Raw genomic sequence first — 17,607 nt, 5'->3', positions numbered from 1 at the left:
TTCTTCCTGAACTGCATTGTATTTGGATATGGACAACAATGTATCCACCTTCATTTATGAACTAACACAATTCTCAGCACCAATGAAAGCTGTTCAGCCTTTCTCTTCTCCTCACTTTAGCCACAGATTCAGGTGACTTTAAATTTAATAAAGTTTGCAGGAAGAATTTAAATCCTCGCTACCCAGCCACTTACCATCAAGGAATTAGCTGTTTCTCCCAATATCATCAGCTACAGAGTAGCAAATACAATAACAGCAAGTAACTTCAGAGTTACAGTCCCTCTGAATTATCTGTGACATTTGCAATTCAGATACTAAGTCAGACATAGCAAAACAAAAATGCCTCTGCGTCCTAGTAGTTCTCATTTGACAGATTCTTTGGCCATGAGCTCAACAGTGAATTGTTTTGACAGTAAAAGCTTTTATTCCAAGTAAATTATGTGACAAAAATGGAATAAGACAAATTACGGTTAAAAAATTAACAAAGTCCTAGTTATATCTGTATAGCTAGTTCTAGACATATGCGTATCTGTTAAAAATCATTTTGCACTGCCCACAGCAGCTTCATTGTAACTTCTCAGAGAGCAAGAGATCCAATCCTGCCTGAGGTATTCGCTTCCCTTGTACCACAAGGCCACATCACCAGAGAAAATTTATTATTTCCACATCAGCCAAAAGAGATACAAAAATTACTTTAAAGTATACACAACTCTGCTTATTACAAAAAGAAAACCGATTGGTAATTGATTGATACAATTAATGTAAATCAGCATTTGCTGTTACTGCTAAACCTGATTAGAAGTAAGTTTTATACCATACATCCAATTAATCATGTAAGCAAAGATGCAGTTAGAACAGCTACAAAATAAATGGGAAAAGGCTTCACAGAAGGAGCACCATCTTTCCTCGTGCACCACTGCCATGAATAATGTCTTCATGAGCCTTAGCTACTTGCTCCAGTGGATATTCTGGGCCCACAATTGGGTTCAGCCAGCCAGCTTCTATGCCATCAAGAAGTGCCGCTGCACATTCATGCATCTCCTCCTGCATGTAATAAAGACAGCATTTACCACCGCAGGGCCTTTACATTCTAGAAATGTATTTACTGTTTATGCAAAAGTTAAACCAAATTTCACAACCCAAAAATATTTTATGATGTTCTGAGATTAGATAAAAATGTAAAGGAATGAACCAACAAGTTATTTACGGTGAAATGATCCCTACAATAGGTTTTAACTGAAAACAGAGAAGTGTTGGAATATGCCAACAAAACATGCTTTAAAATGAAAATGTTCCTACCTCAGTTGCAAGAAACAGACTGACTCCAATTATACTAGATTCCTTAGTCATCATGTCTCTGGGATTTATCTCGATGGGACCTCTACAGCCCACAACCTGTTACAAATAAGTTACGATGGAGTTTCACTCATAACTATTCAACTGTGGTGTTACGTGCACAAAGTAAGTGACAAAACCACTTACCATCACCCTTCCTCCACAGGACAGCAATTGTAAGTCAGCAGCAAGATTGATGTTAGAGAGCATTTCTATTATTACATCAACTCCTTCCATCTTTGTGTATTCCTATACAGGATATAATACCTTATTATCAGTCCAATTAGTGCTTGGGTACTACCGTTTATTTCATATCCTATAAATAACACACATTTTACAGTTTATTGATTACATTTTAAATACAGCCTTTGTACTAAGACTGACAGGTAATAAATTTAATTTTAGAGTATTTTGATCTGATGAATTGTAATATGCTACCATATTGGAAATTGCTGGAATGCAAGTTTCTAAATTCCATCGCCAGTGAAGAAAGCTCAGCTCTTCTAGCCTCGGAAAGTTTTTCCTTGTGTAGAAATGAAAAAGACAGTACGCTATTGCTCCCACATATATCTACTTAAAAAAACTTCTGCAAATGACTGCTCATTCTGTTAGTAAGAAGAATCACCTAGCCCTGATACATGCTTACCTTAATTTTATCAATGTAATTTGCTTCTCTGTGATTAAATACTTGGTGAGCACCATTTCTCAGGACTATGTTCATGCCCTCCTCAGTTCCTGCTGTACCCAAAACCTTTAAACCACAAGCTCTGGCAATCTGACATGTCGCTATTCCAACCTGAGGGGATGAAGCGGGAGGGAAGAAAAGCAAAAAAAAAAAAACGCACAAAAAGGAAAAATTAAGTAATTAAGTCTTTTTTCTCTTTCTTTCTTAGCATCAACTTCATATATTTCACCTGCAAATTGGAACTTACCAATTTAAAAAGTTAGCCTGGAAACATTTTTTTAGCCATAAATTATTTGCACCTTAGAATCAGTCAAATAAAGAAAAGATATTTACAGAGATGTGGTAAAACTTTGTGGGGTTTTTGAAGAGATATCAGCATTTAATATAAATCCACGTAGAATGCAGTCTGTTTGTTAAAGCTGGGCCATAGATACTTGATACAAAGCCAAGGCAATTCTTGCCTTCACAGAATCATCTGCTATTGATACCAGCACTACATACTGCAAAGAAAACCTGCAAGCAGAAATTTTGTTAACATTATGAACCTTGCACAACCAGATAAATTATTCCTTTAGAAACCAAATTCTCTGGGTCTCGTATCAGCTCTGCACTCCAGAGGATGTTTGGAGGTGTTGGATGCCTCCACAAAAACCTGGTGCTGGAGCCAATGGTCATCCAGGCACAGCAATGCCATCTCTTGGCATTGCTCTGTGTCATGGCAACAGCATGGGAGACCAAGATGGGGGAACACAGACACTGCCTGCCCAGGATTCAGTCCCAGCTGGTCAGCTCCCGGAGGCTACCGATTCAGCAGCTCCCACAGCAGCCACAGGTACAGGATATGTTCCAAAACGCATGCTCCAAGGATGGTGACTCAACCACCTCCCTGGGCAGCCTGTTCCCGTGCCCAATGACCCTTTCCACAAAAAATTTTTTTCTGACGTCCAGCCTGAACCTCCCCTGGTGGAGCTTGATGCCACAGCCCCTTGTCCCGTCCCCTGTCACTTGGGAGGCCAGCTCCCTCCTCTCCACAACCTCTTTTCAGGTAGTTACAGAGGTCTCCCCTCAGCCTTCTCTTCTCCAAGCTAAACGACCCCAGTTCCCTCAGCTGCTCCTCGTAAGGCTTGTTCTCCAGCCCCTTCACCATCTTTGTCGCCCTTCTCTGGACACGCTCCAGAAAAAAAAAGCATCTAAATCATCTGAAACAGAAACCTAATTTTGTTAATCCACTAATTGATATAAATGTGACCATAAATCACACCACAGACAAAAGCAGATGCAAAGACAGAAAGCAGCATTTCTTATAAGCTGCCTTCTCCAAATACTTACCCCCCCACTGGCTCCATGCACTAGCACGCTCTCTCCTGCTTTGGCATGCCCTCTGAGTGGAAAACAGAAAATATTGGCATGAAGATTGCAGTACACAGCCGTTACGCGTCAGATTGTATAAACCAACATCAAATCTCATCTTTCACACAGTATGATTTCCAATTCATGTTATGGCTAAACAGGTACAATCAGCTGGAGGCAAAATAAACTATATCACTTATAAATTTACGTACTGCACAGTTATGTTGTGCACCTAGCAGCAAGTCATGGTCTGGTACTGAACTTAAAGATTTTCACCTGTTACAGAACATAAAAGTAAACCATGCTGGTTCTAACAATTTGTTCCATCAAACTAAACCAGATGTCCAGACCTAAGCTCTCACCTAGCTGACATGAAGCCTGGCTTTAACTCATTACCCTGCCCTATGGCACAGACAGGGCTGTACATGAAGCCTCTCTGGCACAGAGGCTCAGGAAGAAGAGAAATTAGAAGAAGAAATTAGAACTATTCCTGTTCTTCACTGGCTAAAGTAACAACTAGCACTGAGAGAGAGTTATACATTTTATTACAAGAATCTTACCAGAGAACCCTTTCCAGGCCTGTTCTCTTGAGAAGAAATGTGTAACAGGAGAACACAGTTGCTAGCTTCTAGGTGACAATGATATGACAATGCCATCAGCATAACAAATTTAACTTAAGAGTTTTAAACGTTTCCACTCATTGATCTCCTCTCATTTTAGAGGACAAGGAAAATAGGGGCTTCAATATTTTAAATATTCATAAGCAAAATGGATAAACTTAGATTTGACACCTTACTTTTGGAAAAGAGCACGATAAGCAGTGAAGTAGGGTATTGCAACTGCTGCTCCTTGTTTAAAGTCCAGTTTATCCGACAAAGGAAACACTTTATTAGCTGCAGCAACTGCATAATCTGCATATCCTCCAGAGATCGTACCAATGGTAAAAACCCTGTCACCTTTCTAGAAAGGAGGGAAAAAAAATAGAGAAATTAATCATCTCGCTTATATTTTCTTTAATATAGTTTAAGAACCAGTTCACAGATGTTTAGGTGATTTCTAACAGCTCTCCTATTAAAACTAACCAATTATATTTGTCACAGAGAGGATTTTTATAATGCTAATACGTACAACCCATGCAGTACAAACCATATCATTTCATACACCTAAAGTGTCATAATTAGAACCCCGGCTCTAGAGGGTAACACACAAACCTACTGTCTCATTAATATTGACCTTAATGAACCTGAACACTAGAGAATTCCAAACACAGATTCCAAATGCAAAACCTAAAAAGTTTTCACAAACACAAAATAAACATTTCTCAATTATTTTTGCTTAAACGTGGAAAAGAGATATTCTCTTAATAAACCTTACAACACCTCAATATTGCCACTGTTCTGCAGAAGGGCCGGCTCAAGCCAAAATCCCACAGGCGATGTGGACATGCACACCGGGCAGCACGTCACCTATGTATGCCCAGCGCCGTGGCACAACACCAGCTGTGGGGCCAAGACAGCACCCAGCCTGGCCCTTGGCCACTGGCAGAGCAATGCCAGGGCCCACAGAAGGCACAGATACACAGCTCTGAGTCTTCTGCTGCCAGCATGGTGACCTCCATAAACATCCAGCATGTGGATGGGGTGGGTCCGGTCTGCGGACACCGGGTAGTAACTGCTGCAGGGTAGTGCAATGGTTTCCCAAGCAGCTCGAGCATGCAAATGCACGAGATTGGCCACTCGGCATTTTTGGGATGTCTGTCTGGGGCACACACACGGATTGCATCAGCTCTCACTCTGGACTGTCAGGGTGACCCCACTGTGTGCTGCCACTAGCCGGCAAAGGTGAAAAAAGCCAGCAAAGCAATAGAAACAGGATTAGCAGCAGAGCAACCCCACAAAGATGATCCCATAAACAATCATGAATTAAAAATCAATGTATTTTCTATACCTGCCTTGAATGCAGTAACATGTTCTCCAACCCCTTCAATTACACCAGCCACATCTGAGCCTGGAGTGTAGGGTAAAGTTGGTTTTCTAGCGTAAGTCCCAGAACGAATATATGCCTCGACAGGATTCACCCCACAGGCGTGGACTTTAATTAGCACCTAAAGAAAAGATGCTCCTTAAGCAATAATTAAAGAGTTTTAGAAATTGAATCCACAGCACAGGATCATGGCACTTTAACTAGATTTTTAACAGAGTAAGCAAAAATCTGAACTGAGGCTATTTTCAGGAAATCCTTTCTATAGATTATGTAGCCCATGTAAAAGTAAAAAGCCCACACTTGTTAAACATGATGTCTCAGGTTGTACAAATACACTGATCAAAAACTACATATTCAAGATGAAAAGTTTTGGTTTGCATTCTTCATTCTGTTCTGAGTACGCCTATTATCATTCAATGCCATTATTTCAGTTCACAGAACTCATATATACCTGATTTTCTTTTGGAACAGGAATTACAACATCTGACTGGATTTTAAGCACTTCAGGGCCACCAAATTCAAAAACTCTGACGGCTCTCATCAGATTTCTTGTGGCTGCCATAGTTATCAGAATATCTGCAGGAAAAAAAATATGGTATTGCCATCATAATTTATTTCGCATTTTCAAAATAAAGAAATCAAACAACCACCTGCCAAGCAACTGATTAAACAGAGCTTCACTCTTTATTTAAACTGGGGGAAGGAGAGTTGGTTTGGGCTTTTTTCCAAAAACTTGCAAAACGCAGATCCCACTGCTGGCCAACTCCAGTTATGGAACTTCAGGGCTGCAGACAGAGGCAGGCTTTTCCCAAAGATGATAACAGCTTTCACAAGGACCTGACTTCAACATTATTTTTTTCCTAACTCTAGTCTGTAAGAAGCCTGCGTAGTTTTGGTTGTCTGTTCAAGCCAGAAAGAGCACTGGTCACAGGGATGTACACTACTAAGATTTCCCTTAGGACGTGGCAAAAATCCACTCTGCCAAGCAATTTCTGCAGTACAGGTCACTTTTATATGTTGTGATAACAAACCAAAAAGCAGCTTCTATTCTGCTCAGAAAAAAAATGGACCCATATGTTTTAATAAACTATTCTGCAGCCTGGTGATGAACCTAGTACAGGGCCACCTTCAGAGGACTGGAAGCAGCCCGGTACTGGCTGGAGTGGCTGCAGGCAGGCAGACATCATCCCAGTGGCTCCAAGCACCTGGGGAACCCCAGACTCATCGGCACAAACCAGTTGCGGAATGGGGCAGGGCCCAGGGCCTGAGAGTGGGGGAAGCAGGGAAAGCAGCAGCAGCACAGCCCGTACAGAGAGCTCTGCCCCTCGGGATCATAAAATCATAGAATGGTCTGCTTTGGAACAGACTTTAAATATCATCCAGTTCCAACTCCCCTGCCATGGGGGGGAACTCCTTCCACCAGACCAGGCTGCTCAAGGCCCTGTCCAACGTGGCCTTGAACGCTTCCAGGGATGGGGCATCCACAGCTTCCCTGGGCAACCTGTGCCAGTGCCTCACCACCCTCATTGGGAAGAATGTCTTCCTAATGTGTAGTCTACATCTTCTCTACTTCAATTTAAAGACATTTCCCCTCATCCTGTCGCTACATGCCTTTGTAAAATGTCCCTCTCCAACTTTCTTGTACACCCCCTTCAGGTACAGGAAGGTCGCTATAAGGTCTACCTGGAGCCTTCTCTTCTCCAGGCTGAACAACCCCAATTCTCTCAGCCTGTCCTTGTATGGGAGGTGCTCCAGCCCTCTGATCATCGTTGTAGCCCTCTTCTAGACCTGTTCCAACAGCTCCACATCCTTCTTATGTTTGGGATTCCAGAACCGGACATAATGCACCAGGAGGAGTCTCACATGAGACAGGAATAGAGGGGCAGAATCTCCTCCTTCGCCGTGCTGGCCAAGCTTCTTCTGATGCAGCCTGGGGCACGGTTGGCCTTGCGGGCTGCGAGCGCACATCGCCGGCTCATGTCGAGCTTCTCACAGACCAGCACAGCGAGTCCTTCTCTGCAGGGCAGCCCTCAGTCACATCATCCCCCATCCGCAGATCGCCCCGACTCGCGGTAGGGGTGGAACTCGGCCTCCCCGCGCCCCGAGGACACGGCGGGAGTCGGGGCCTCCCTCGCCTCAGAGCAGCCACCGGCAGCCGGGCCCACGGCGGGCGGGAAGGTGGCCCCGTCTTCCGTGGGAAGCAGAGGCGGGGCCGGATGAGAGGGGCCCGACCCGGCTCCCGGGACGCTCAGCACCCGCTCGACGGGGAAACGCGGCGCGGAGCCGCTCCGCAACGAAACAACAACCCGGGCACAGCGCGACCTCCGCCGCCAGGCCTCGCCCCCGAGTACGGCCCTCAGGGAGACCCCGCCCCGCCGCGTCCATCACCGCCAGGCCCCGCCCCGCCCGCCGCCGCCGCCGGAGCCCCGGGCCCCCCTCCCGCCGGCAGGGCCGGCCCGAGCCGGAGCCCCGCGGCCGTGTCCGCCTGGGCCTGCGGAGCCGGGCCCCGAGCTCGGGGACAGCCGGCACGGGCAGCCCCGCGCGCGCCGCCTACCTCCGCGGCGCTACTGCCCGCGGCGCGAAGCGGGCCCGGGCCGGCGAGGGGGGCGGTGACGGGATCCCCGCGCCCCGCCCCGCGCCCCGCCCCGCGGCCGCCCCCGCGAAGGTTTGTCCCGCGCAGGCTGCCGTCGGCCGGGCCCGGCCCCTCATGGCGGCCTTCGCGCGGCGGAAGGCGCAGCGGCTGGCGCGGGCGGACGGCAGCAGGAAGGGCCGCCTGGACGAGCGCGCCGCCCCCGTGCTGCGGCTGCTCAACGCCCGGGACCCGTTCTGCACCGCCAGCTCCTGCTCGGGCCGCCTCGTCCTGCTGCAGGGCGGCGCCGCCGTGAGTCCCGCCGCGACGGGCTGGGGGTGCCGGGGGTCCCGGGGTCCTGCTGGGTGTCTCTGCTCCAGGTTCTCATATTAATTGCTGAGACTTAAATCCTTCCAGTGCGAGACCGTGCTCTCAACGCTTTATCTGACTGAGAATAGAATCACAGAATAGTCTGGGTTGGAAGGGACCTTAAAGATCATCTTGTTCCAACCCCCCTGCCATGGGCAGGGACGCCTCCCACTAGATCAGGCCCATCCAACCTGGCCTGGAACACCTCCAGGGACGGGGCAGCCACAGCTTCCCTGGGCAGCCTGTGCCAGTGCCTCGCCATCCTCATTGGGAAGAAATTTCTCCTTATGTCTAGCCTAAATCTGCCTCTCTCCATTTATATCCACTGCAGCTAGTCCTGTCACCACAAACTTTTGTGAACCGTCCCACTCCAGCTTTCTTGTAGCTCCTTTCAGGTACCGTAAGGTCGCTAGAAGGTCTTCTCAGAGCCTTCTCCCAGGCTGAACAACAACTCTCTCAGGCTGTCCTCATAGCAGAGGTGCTCCAGCCCTCTGATCATGTTTGTAGCCCTCCGCTGGACTCGTTCCAACAGCTCCATAGTCTTCTTATGTTGAGGATTCTGAAACTGGACACAATACTCCAGGTGGGGTCTCACGAGAGAGGAATAGAGGGGCATAATCACTTCACTCGCCCTGCTGGCCACGCTTCTTTTGATGCGGCCCAGGACACAGTTGGCCTTCTGGGCTGTGAGTGCACATTGCTGGCTTATGTCGAGCTTCTCATCAACCAGCACCCCCAGGTCCTTCTCTGCAGGGCTGCTCTCAATCACGTCGTCCTCCATCCTGTATTGAAACTGGGGATAGCCCTGACCCAGGTGTAGGACCTTGGCCTTGTTGAACCTCATGAGGTTTCCCCAGGCCTATTTCTCCAGCCTGTCCAGGTCCCTCTGGATTACATTCTGTTCTTCTATGAGGAGCATGGATAAATCCGTTTTAAACTACTCCTATATGAATATATTTTCGTACCTTGAGAAAACACACTTTTTTAAAAGCAACGTTATTTATGACGAAGGACTGTTTTCTTTACACAAAATCAAAGATCATGTATCTGTAGTGCCACTTTAATTCTTTCTCTCTGTCTCCAGAATATAAACAGGTCTGAGATCCAGAAGAAAAACTGCACCTGGCTCATGGTAACACATGAAATGTGTAACAAAGACGATGTGGTAAGAGGACATTATGGTACAACTTCTGTATTTATGTAATGCAGGATTCCTAATGTCATGGAAAAAATGGCACGTAAATGGAAAGAAATGTTCAGGTGTTTTTATGACTGTTACTGAGATGAATCAGCACTCTAATTTAAAAATAAACTGTCCTCTAGTTGCTCTACTTAACAGATTCTCAAGAGCTGTTTTTAGGAGAATGCTTTTAAGCTTAAGACCAAGTTCCCTGCGTAGTTGTAAATGCAGCCAATATGAAATGTGACTGATTTTGTATGGTCAGAAGTCACATAATCCCCACGTCTCAATAGCTTCTCAAGAAGTCAGGAATAGGTGTTGCTTCTGTCACAGAACACTGACTTTCAGAAAATGATTTATGAAAATCTCGGATGAGGTGAGTCTTGGTTTTGCAAAGCCGTGGCTCTGTTCAGAATGAAAGCTGTCCTGTCCAGAAGTGAAATAAGCTCAGTTTTTGTCGAATGCTTGCTGGTCTTTGGGCAGTGATATAAGAGTCATTAGCAGGTGCCACAGGGTGAAATACAAAAAATGTATTCCTCACTGACACCACAGTGACAATTACTGTATCAAACCACGCATTTCACTGGTGGAAGTTCTGTATCAGGCAGCATTGAGATGATGCTTTCTGGAAAAGCAGCGTTCCAGAGACATAGGAATTACTAACTTAGCTGTTCAGAAAGACCGGCTTCCAACTTAAAATAAGAACATTTACAGAGGAGGTTCTGCACAAACACATTTAAGTAGTTTTCAGTTTTTGAAGGAAAGTGGAGAGTGCTACTTCATCAGTTTTCTTTCATGCCATCATTTCTTAAAAAAGCATATGAATCTGATTATTTTATTGAATATTTTCATTTTACAAGAAAGATGAGAAGGGCTGGACAAGACAGCAACGGAAAGGGTAACAGCTGACATCTCTCCAGTTAACGCAGCACATTTCTTAGTGCTGTAAATTGAGCAAGTGAAGGCAAACGGGGGGGAGATGGTGCTTATGGTTAAATAATAATAAAATGAAATAAGTCATATAACTGCCTCAGAGCAACTTTTCTGAATGGAAAAAAGTAGTATCAGCCCTTAGGGCCGCTCTGCAAAAAAGATAGCATAGAAAAGTAGGGAAATTGTACTGATAAGCCCTGTAGAATGTCATACAGCTTTCTCCACGCTTGCAAGTCTAGGAAAAATTGCCATTAGCATCTCAGTCTTCTGGCACAGCTCAGGGGGTCTGAAGGTGATGTCTTGCATTTTACAATTATGAAGTTACTTCCCTTTTTTTTTTTTTCCCTTGTCTTGTGTATTTATGCATCTAGTTTCAACTTTGACTTTTTTACCATTGTATGTGTTATTATTTAAAGTAGGATTCAAACGTGATCAAGTCTGTTAGGCCACAAATTTAATCTGCTGAACCTGAGAAGAGTTTCTAAAGTTGAGGAATGTGCTTCAGAAGTAAATGTCTTTTATTTTAAAGAACAGCTTTAAATAACTGAATAGTTGTGCTCGGGTTTCACATGGCTGCAGCAACACAGCCCTCAGTCTGTGTTGTCTGACTGAATCTATTTGTTTGCATGTAGGAAGACACAAACAGAGAAGCGTACATCTTTAAAGTCTCTCTTGCTATGAATTGCTACCAAACCTCAAGCTTAGCAAACTGAATCATGGGAATCCATGAGATTTCTGTGTATTACAAGCAATGAAAAATTAAAAGCAGCTGAACGTGATTCCTTGGAGTTCATGGGCTGCATTTTAATGCTTGTTTCACACATGGTCTAGGTACTTTTTTTCTTTCTTTTTGTTTTTGTTTTTTCTTTCTTTTGTAGCCCATCTCCAGTGTTAATATAACTATTTTGGTGTTTTTTCCAGATGGCAGCACTAGAGAAAGCTACTGGTGATGTTGTGCTCAAGTTTGAACCATTTGTTCTTCATGTGCAGTGTCAAGAGATGCAGGATGCACAGCTTCTGGTAAAATTACATTGACTAACAGTATCACAATATTGTTCTCTTATATTCCATGCTGCAAAGGTCAAAGTGTTGGCTCCTGAGCAAGCTCTAGCACTTTAGAATAGTCCCAGATGTGCTATATGTTTAATAACCAAGGTATTAAAAGTAAGCTAATGAAGAAAACACAGCTTTAAAGTGAGTAGAGATTTTGCTTTCCATTTTAAAATCAAAATTACTCAACTGCAGCTTGGTTTGCAAGCTGAAGCAGATTGTCTGCTACAAAACTTTTCCAGCGATCTCAGGTTGCTTTCATGGGCTGAAAGTGACGGTGTTTGTAGACAGCATTTTGCTGCCAGCCAGGCCATTTGGCTCCTGTGTTGCAGCTCATTGAATAGTACCTTTGCCTTCTGCTTTTCTAGCCTGACTCCAGAGAGTAATGCATGATGCGTTTGTTCCTTCATTGATCTAGAAGAGAGCTGATTAGCTGCTTTTATAGCATTGCTGCCCTTCTAGCTGTACAAGAGTAGCATGACTGAGTGCATGGCTACCAGATGATGCAGTGCCGTGCCCAGAGAGATGGTCATGTCCCATCTGCAGTGAGGGGTTTAGATTGGACAGTCAGGATTGACTGGAGCTCTCTTAAAACTGCCCACTATTTGTGACACTACATGGGTTTGATCTTAAAAACATTTTACTGTAACTATTTTCTTGTATTAATCTGGGGAGATGGTTTGGAATAAGTTTTTTGCAAAACTGAGACTGAGCTGCATTGCAACCTACTGGGAATTATTCCTTGCTGTGAAAGTGTGTGAGACTTGTTTAAGGTATCTTTTTTTTTCCTCAGCATTCAGTGGCTGTTGATTCTGGGTTCAGGAACTCTGGTATTACAGTTGGCAGAGGAGGAAAAATTATGATGGTAAGGACTTTTCTACTGACCTGTAAGGAATATAACAGAATCCCATCATTACTTGTAGCCTCAGTTTTTTCACAAGCCAAGATCTGTGCTGTAACGTGATTGACTGCTTTCACAGGCCATGCTGTAGCACTGCAAATTCTTTCTGCCTCATTTGACAGCAAACTAACCAATTGTGTGGAAGAGTGGTTTTTTTCCTTTAGTAAATTCCCCATAATATTCAAACAACCTTAATAAAATAAAAAACTTTATTCTAGAGAAGTCTTTCTCTGTGTGTTTTTAGGCTGTCCGGAGCACTCATTGCTTAGAAGTTCCATTGAGCCACAAGGGGAAACTGATGGTCTCTGAAGAATATATTGAATTTCTGATACATGTAGCTAATCAGAAAATGGAAGAAAACATAAGGAGGATTGACAGGTTTGTTGGATTCCACTAGTCCTGTTCATTACATCTAAATCTGAAAGTGAAAAATGGCCAGGAGAGATTGTTTAAATAAAAAAAAAACCAAAACACAAACTAGACAGCTCTTACAAAGTCTAAAATATAATTTCAATTAATTGTAGGAGCTCCAAAGGCTATAAAGTATTTAAGGAAAAACCTGTAAGCGACATGAGTTTGCAGACTTTGTTATTAAGTGTGGTTTGAGTTTCTTTTCTCATGTTAACAGCATTTGTTATTCTAACACAGTGGCCATCTCAGCAGAATTCAGGTAGCAATACATGCTTTAAACCACTAAATGCTTTGCATAGTTTGCAAAACTGAGGATTTTTGAGGGTGGTGGAGAGTTACACACAGTACAATTGTGTCCAGCTGAGGAAGAGAACAGGCAGAAGTGCCAGAGTGCGAGGGACACAGATACTGGTGAGGCACCTATGTATACGTAACCAGAGGAGTTTCTTTTTATGTGTCCATTGGGAATCTCTGTAGTGGTTAAAGTTAGCAGTGACTGCTCATAGCAGCAGTCCATCTGATTGCTAATGCTGTCAGTCATTAAACATTTAACCTGATACCGTTTCTAGTTTCTGTAAGGTTAACAGGGTCTTCATGGCACTTGAGTGCCTCCACCACTTGATTGCTAACATCCAGGCATTACAGAGTGGAGTAGCAGGACACGCACAAGGACACGCCCTGGTATTTCTGATTATCCTTCCAGTGTTGGCTAGAACATCTCAATGTCAGTAGCAATTTTCTTCTCTTGGCACATTTTGGTGATATTGCAAAAGCATTTGTTTTAGTTTTGCAGATCCTGAGCAAACCTACAAAAAATAATACTGACATAATTTGTTTCTTTCTAGATTCTACAGAAGCTTAGAGTCAGCTTTGCAAACTGCCGCTGGTGCAAATGACTTGCATTCTGAGGGGATGGAGAGGAGTCGCTCTGTGTATGTTCGTAGAAGGAAGAGGAAGACAGTTCACAGACAAAGTGTATGCCCCTCTCCCAAGGATCAGCATGAAGAGCTGGAGCCTGAGGATGATATAGAAAACAGTCTTGATATTTTTGCTGATATCATGATCTAGACTAAAGCAAACTGAATAACAATTGTAATGCTCTTTGTAAGAGACAGAAATACTGCTCTGTTCTAAGCAGTAACACTCCCATGGATGTTTACCAGAAAAAAGGTAATTAAACAGAATTGTGCACAGGTTCAATGCCAGAGAACAAAACCTTAGAAGGTTTTGGGTGTTGTTTTTTTTAAAAGCACTGTCTTTTACTCTGTCTGCTAGTTATCACAGAAATAACTGGTTTGGTACAGCCTTTGGCTATGTCCTCAGTGGTGGCGTTTTGTGTCCATATGCTGAGTTTAGGCCTTCTGATTTTCACAGACCAGAGAAACTCTAAAAGCCTAGTTGTTATCCCTGAAGGTTTTTAATCCCTGTAGGAGCTTTGCCAGCAGTACAGATGCCCGTCTCAGAACAGGGCAAAGCTACGTGTCAGCCAGCTGAAGGACAGTTGCTGGTGTGGAGATAAGAACAGAAAACTAGAAGTTGGGTCCTGCTCTGTGCCAGCTTCAGCCACTGTGTCCTGGATCCTTTCTGGCCGTTGCACTGGGCAGCAGTGTTGATGTTGTTTTCCTGCACTTTGCTGTGTTTCAGGCTCCAGCCCCCTGTGTGTTGCCATCTTCTGCTTCCCTTGGCCAGTGGCCGTTAAGTGTTATTTTCCTTTGAGTCTTTTAGCCAGCTCCATACATTGATGGTCTGTTTGCTCCCTTACATCTCATTCCATGTGGCTGGTGCCCAGCCTCCGTTCTAGCTGTCGGGCATAAGGTCATCTGAAGTGTACCCTAACAGGCTTTCTTCCCAGGCTGTGAATCATCGGCACTCAACAACTGTTAAGCACAAACCAGCGCAATAATGTGCACATTCCTGTATTGCATCCCTGGAAAATTCACTCCTTACTCCAGGTGTATTTTGCAGAGCAATGGTGAATTTGTGAACATTTGCAGCAATGGATCCTGAGCCTGCCCTGCTTTTTATGCCCCTAGTAATACACTAACACTGCAAAACAAGGCCCTGACTGAAGGAAAATGGTTTATTTGGTGCGGTAGCTCCAAGTTCACAGAGCAGGGAGTTGTCTGTTGGGAAATGGTTAAGTGAACAAGGACATGTTCCCTTGAAGGAGCTGTATAAACCATCTCCCTGATGAGCTGGGAGCAGCTGGCTGTACAAGCAATTTTTTTTGATAACATTAAGCCTGACTCTAAGATAAGTCAGCACGTAGCCTAGAACATTGTAACCAAAACAGGACTTTGTGTCCTTGAACATAGAAACTATAGCAGGGTGTTAGAAGCAAAATAGCATGTAGTAGTTAATGAATATTAACATAGGGGGCAATATGAATATGGCCAATGAACATGTATTTGCATGCTGTTGCTAACCAATGAAATTATAATACGATGATGTAATCAAGTAGAAGAAAAGTATATAACCTGACTTGTTTTGAATAAAGACAACCTTGCTTTATCAATCATATTGATTTGACTGCTTGAGTCCCTCCCGCCGTGGCAAGTGGCGCCCGAACAGGGACCCGAAGACCTGACTGGACCGGGACCTGATATGGTCACCATCCTGACCGGCAGGAGCTTGGAAAAGCACCGGTAGCAGCGACCAGGGGGCAAAAGATCGACGCTGGCTGGAACAGGAAACTCGATCCGTGCCTGAACAGACCTTATAGAAGGGGTTCGCCGTCCGATGAGGGCCAATGCAAACGTAAGGCTGCACCATTTATGTGATATAGGGAAAGTTACCGGTAACAATGGAAAAGCAAGTGGCCCTAGGTTTACTTCAATGCTTTTTAGAAAAGCGAAAGGTACAGGATATAAATCTTAAAAAGGAATTACCAGGGCTGACAATCCCTTTGATCCGGGTCCGACAGACACCGACAAGGAGCCCGATCCACCCCCTCACTGTCCCTCAGACCAACGGGCGCGAGCCAGGAGGGAGGCACAGCAGCAGGGAGAAGCTGAAATATTGCAAGCTTTGATCTGTGTGCGGCACGGCAGTCTGCGCTGGGGACTAATTAGTGACGAAGTGATGCGGGGGATGTGGGCCATTCACAGGGGAGGTTTGGGATGCAGGGGGTGCGGGGCATCCTCAGGGGAGGTTTGGGATGCAGGGGGTGCGCGACGGCAGCGGGTGCAGGGGTGGCTGCGGTGCAAAGCGTGGGGGCAGGTTCATTCCTGCACTCCAAAACTGGGAAGAAGGGAAAAAGAAAATGAAGAAGTTTAGTTTGGGATTTTGTTTTACTGCCTTTTTCTACCTCTAATGGAATTCATAGACCTAAAATGATTTGGCAGAACATCTTTCACCCAGCTCTAATCTTGATATTTTAAGCTGCTTTTGACATGGAAACTACTGAACAAACAGCTCTGAATCGCTACATCCATAGCTGTGAGGATTGGCATCGTTGCCACACAGAGGTATTATTGCCTGTGCCTGTCATTTCGGATTTGGCTTTCTATCTTTTAAAATGCATTTTTCCAATTAATTTGTGAGTTACTTTAGTTTTCTGTGTGTTCATAATAGTAGTAATAATTCCAACAATTATTATAAAAATAGCATACGGAACTGGTAGTTACAATCAGCTATAGGAAAAATCTGAGGCATACCTGACATTAAGCTCACTGAAAAGAATGTGTCTATATGACAACCAAAGCAAAAAAGGTGGCTTTGGTTTCAGCTATTTCAGTAAGAACATATGTTCAATTTCTTGTAATTCTTAATATACCTAATTTTTCTTTAATTTTTGAGCAATTAATGTCATAGTTTTATTTTCATCCTTACTACTTATTTTTTTATTTAATTTTGTAAGACTAGCTTTTTACTTTGGAATTCTTCCAGGCCTCAGACTGTGGGTGGGAGGGTCCAAGGAGGAGACATGAATCTCCTTGGTGACCAGTCCTTTGCTGTCTCTAATTCACTCCAAGCTTCAGGAACGGTGGGGTTTTGTTTTATTTTTGTTTTCTCCCTGGCAAGGCTGCACATCAGGACCCCTTGGTGGTCAGCCTGCCCTTTGCTGTGTCTTGTGCTGCAGTTTCAAGCCCAGGAGCAGTGGTGTGAGTTTGGGAGTGGTGCTTCCAGCTGTGAGGATTGTAGCTTGCTGGGGCGCTCGGTGTGGTGTTTGCCTGTGAGGCAGTGCCATTTGGCTGGTGCCCATCGATCCCGCTGGCTGTGCCGCAGTTTGTGGTAGCTGGACTTGCCATGTCTCTTCCTCGTGTGCAGAGAAGTCAGCCACAGCACAGTCCCTCTGCCCCCCAAGAATCAACACTGTGTTACTCCACTGCTTTTCTCCTGGCAGACTCAATGAGATTTTCAGGGGACCATGATGAGGATGTCATCACCACTTAGCCCTAAATGCACCTGGATCCTTTAGCTGTTTTAGGATTCGGGCTTGGCAGAGCCCGCATGGTCACTGCTGTGCCTGTGTCCAGGAGTCGCTGCCTGGGGAGCAGACCAACAGTCAGGCTACAGGTATGCCAGTCCTGTGGGTCCTGCAAAGCAGCTGGAGGCATTCCTGGTCCTGGCTTTGCTTCCTCTTCTGCTGCAAGATCTCAAAAGTTCTGAAGTCTTTGTTACCTGGTGCTGGGTTTTCCCTGTCCTAAACTCATGGTGTTGTCCTTCATGTTCTGTGCATAGTTCCAGATGCTGAGCCATACATGGCACTGCTGCATTTCCAGGAACTCCTGCTCCTCTGATATCTTACACATCCTTTGGTCAAACTATATAATAAATTCATCTTAGAGAAATTATTGTTATCATCAGTTAATTCCTTTAGAGAGAGGGAACAAATAATT

General features: G+C 44.6%; 2 protein-coding genes across 3 annotated transcripts; one reads left to right on the top strand and one right to left on the bottom strand.

Annotated features, from left to right (window-relative positions):
• Positions 1 to 401: 401 nt before the first annotated feature.
• LOC138723111 (quinone oxidoreductase-like) lies at positions 402 to 7,363 on the bottom strand. Its single transcript, XM_069861999.1, has 9 exons — positions 7,037 to 7,363; positions 5,805 to 5,929; positions 5,322 to 5,474; positions 4,167 to 4,330; positions 3,350 to 3,401; positions 1,982 to 2,131; positions 1,483 to 1,584; positions 1,300 to 1,395; positions 402 to 1,044 (listed from the first exon to the last, which is right to left on the bottom strand). Exons 2-9 carry the CDS (start codon positions 5,913 to 5,915, stop codon positions 883 to 885), a joined length of 990 nt encoding a protein of 329 aa, XP_069718100.1. The 5' UTR covers positions 5,916 to 5,929; positions 7,037 to 7,363; the 3' UTR covers positions 402 to 882.
• Positions 7,364 to 8,044: 681 nt separating this feature from the next.
• Positions 8,045 to 13,989, top strand: LOC138723388 (tRNA wybutosine-synthesizing protein 3 homolog). Of its 2 annotated transcripts, XM_069862349.1 has the most exons (6): positions 8,045 to 8,234; positions 9,376 to 9,456; positions 11,326 to 11,424; positions 12,248 to 12,319; positions 12,600 to 12,733; positions 13,612 to 13,989. In XM_069862349.1, the coding sequence occupies exons 1-6, from the start codon at positions 8,061 to 8,063 to the stop codon at positions 13,832 to 13,834; spliced, it is 783 nt and encodes a 260-aa protein (XP_069718450.1). In that variant the 5' UTR covers positions 8,045 to 8,060; the 3' UTR covers positions 13,835 to 13,989. The 2 variants fall into 2 exon arrangements, with proteins under 2 accessions (XP_069718450.1, XP_069718451.1); XM_069862350.1 differs by lacking the exon at positions 9,376 to 9,456.
• Positions 13,990 to 17,607: the final 3,618 nt, after the last annotated feature.

The sequence above is a fragment of the Phaenicophaeus curvirostris genome, chromosome 8 (assembly GCF_032191515.1).
Source record: "Phaenicophaeus curvirostris isolate KB17595 chromosome 8, BPBGC_Pcur_1.0, whole genome shotgun sequence".
Lineage (NCBI taxonomy): Eukaryota > Metazoa > Chordata > Aves > Cuculiformes > Cuculidae > Phaenicophaeus > Phaenicophaeus curvirostris.
The sequence above is the reverse complement of the archived record's forward strand: the minus strand, read 5'-3'. Positions and strand labels throughout refer to the sequence as shown.

Coding starts and splice junctions, on each gene's coding strand:
- LOC138723111 (XM_069861999.1), bottom strand. CDS start 5,915: ATGGCAGCCACAAGAAATCTGATGAGAGCCGTCAGAGTTTTTGAATTT. Junction 3,402..4,166: donor TATCGTGCTCTTTTCCAAAA/GTAAGGTGTCAA, acceptor TTTTCCACTCAG/AGGGCATGCCAAAGCAGGAG. Junction 2,132..3,349: donor TGCATGGAGCCAGTGGGGGG/GTAAGTATTTGG, acceptor TCATCCCCTCAG/GTTGGAATAGCGACATGTCA.
- LOC138723388 (XM_069862349.1), top strand. CDS start 8,061: ATGGCGGCCTTCGCGCGGCGGAAGGCGCAGCGGCTGGCGCGGGCGGAC. Junction 12,320..12,599: donor GAGGAGGAAAAATTATGATG/GTAAGGACTTTT, acceptor GTGTGTTTTTAG/GCTGTCCGGAGCACTCATTG. Junction 12,734..13,611: donor AACATAAGGAGGATTGACAG/GTTTGTTGGATT, acceptor GTTTCTTTCTAG/ATTCTACAGAAGCTTAGAGT.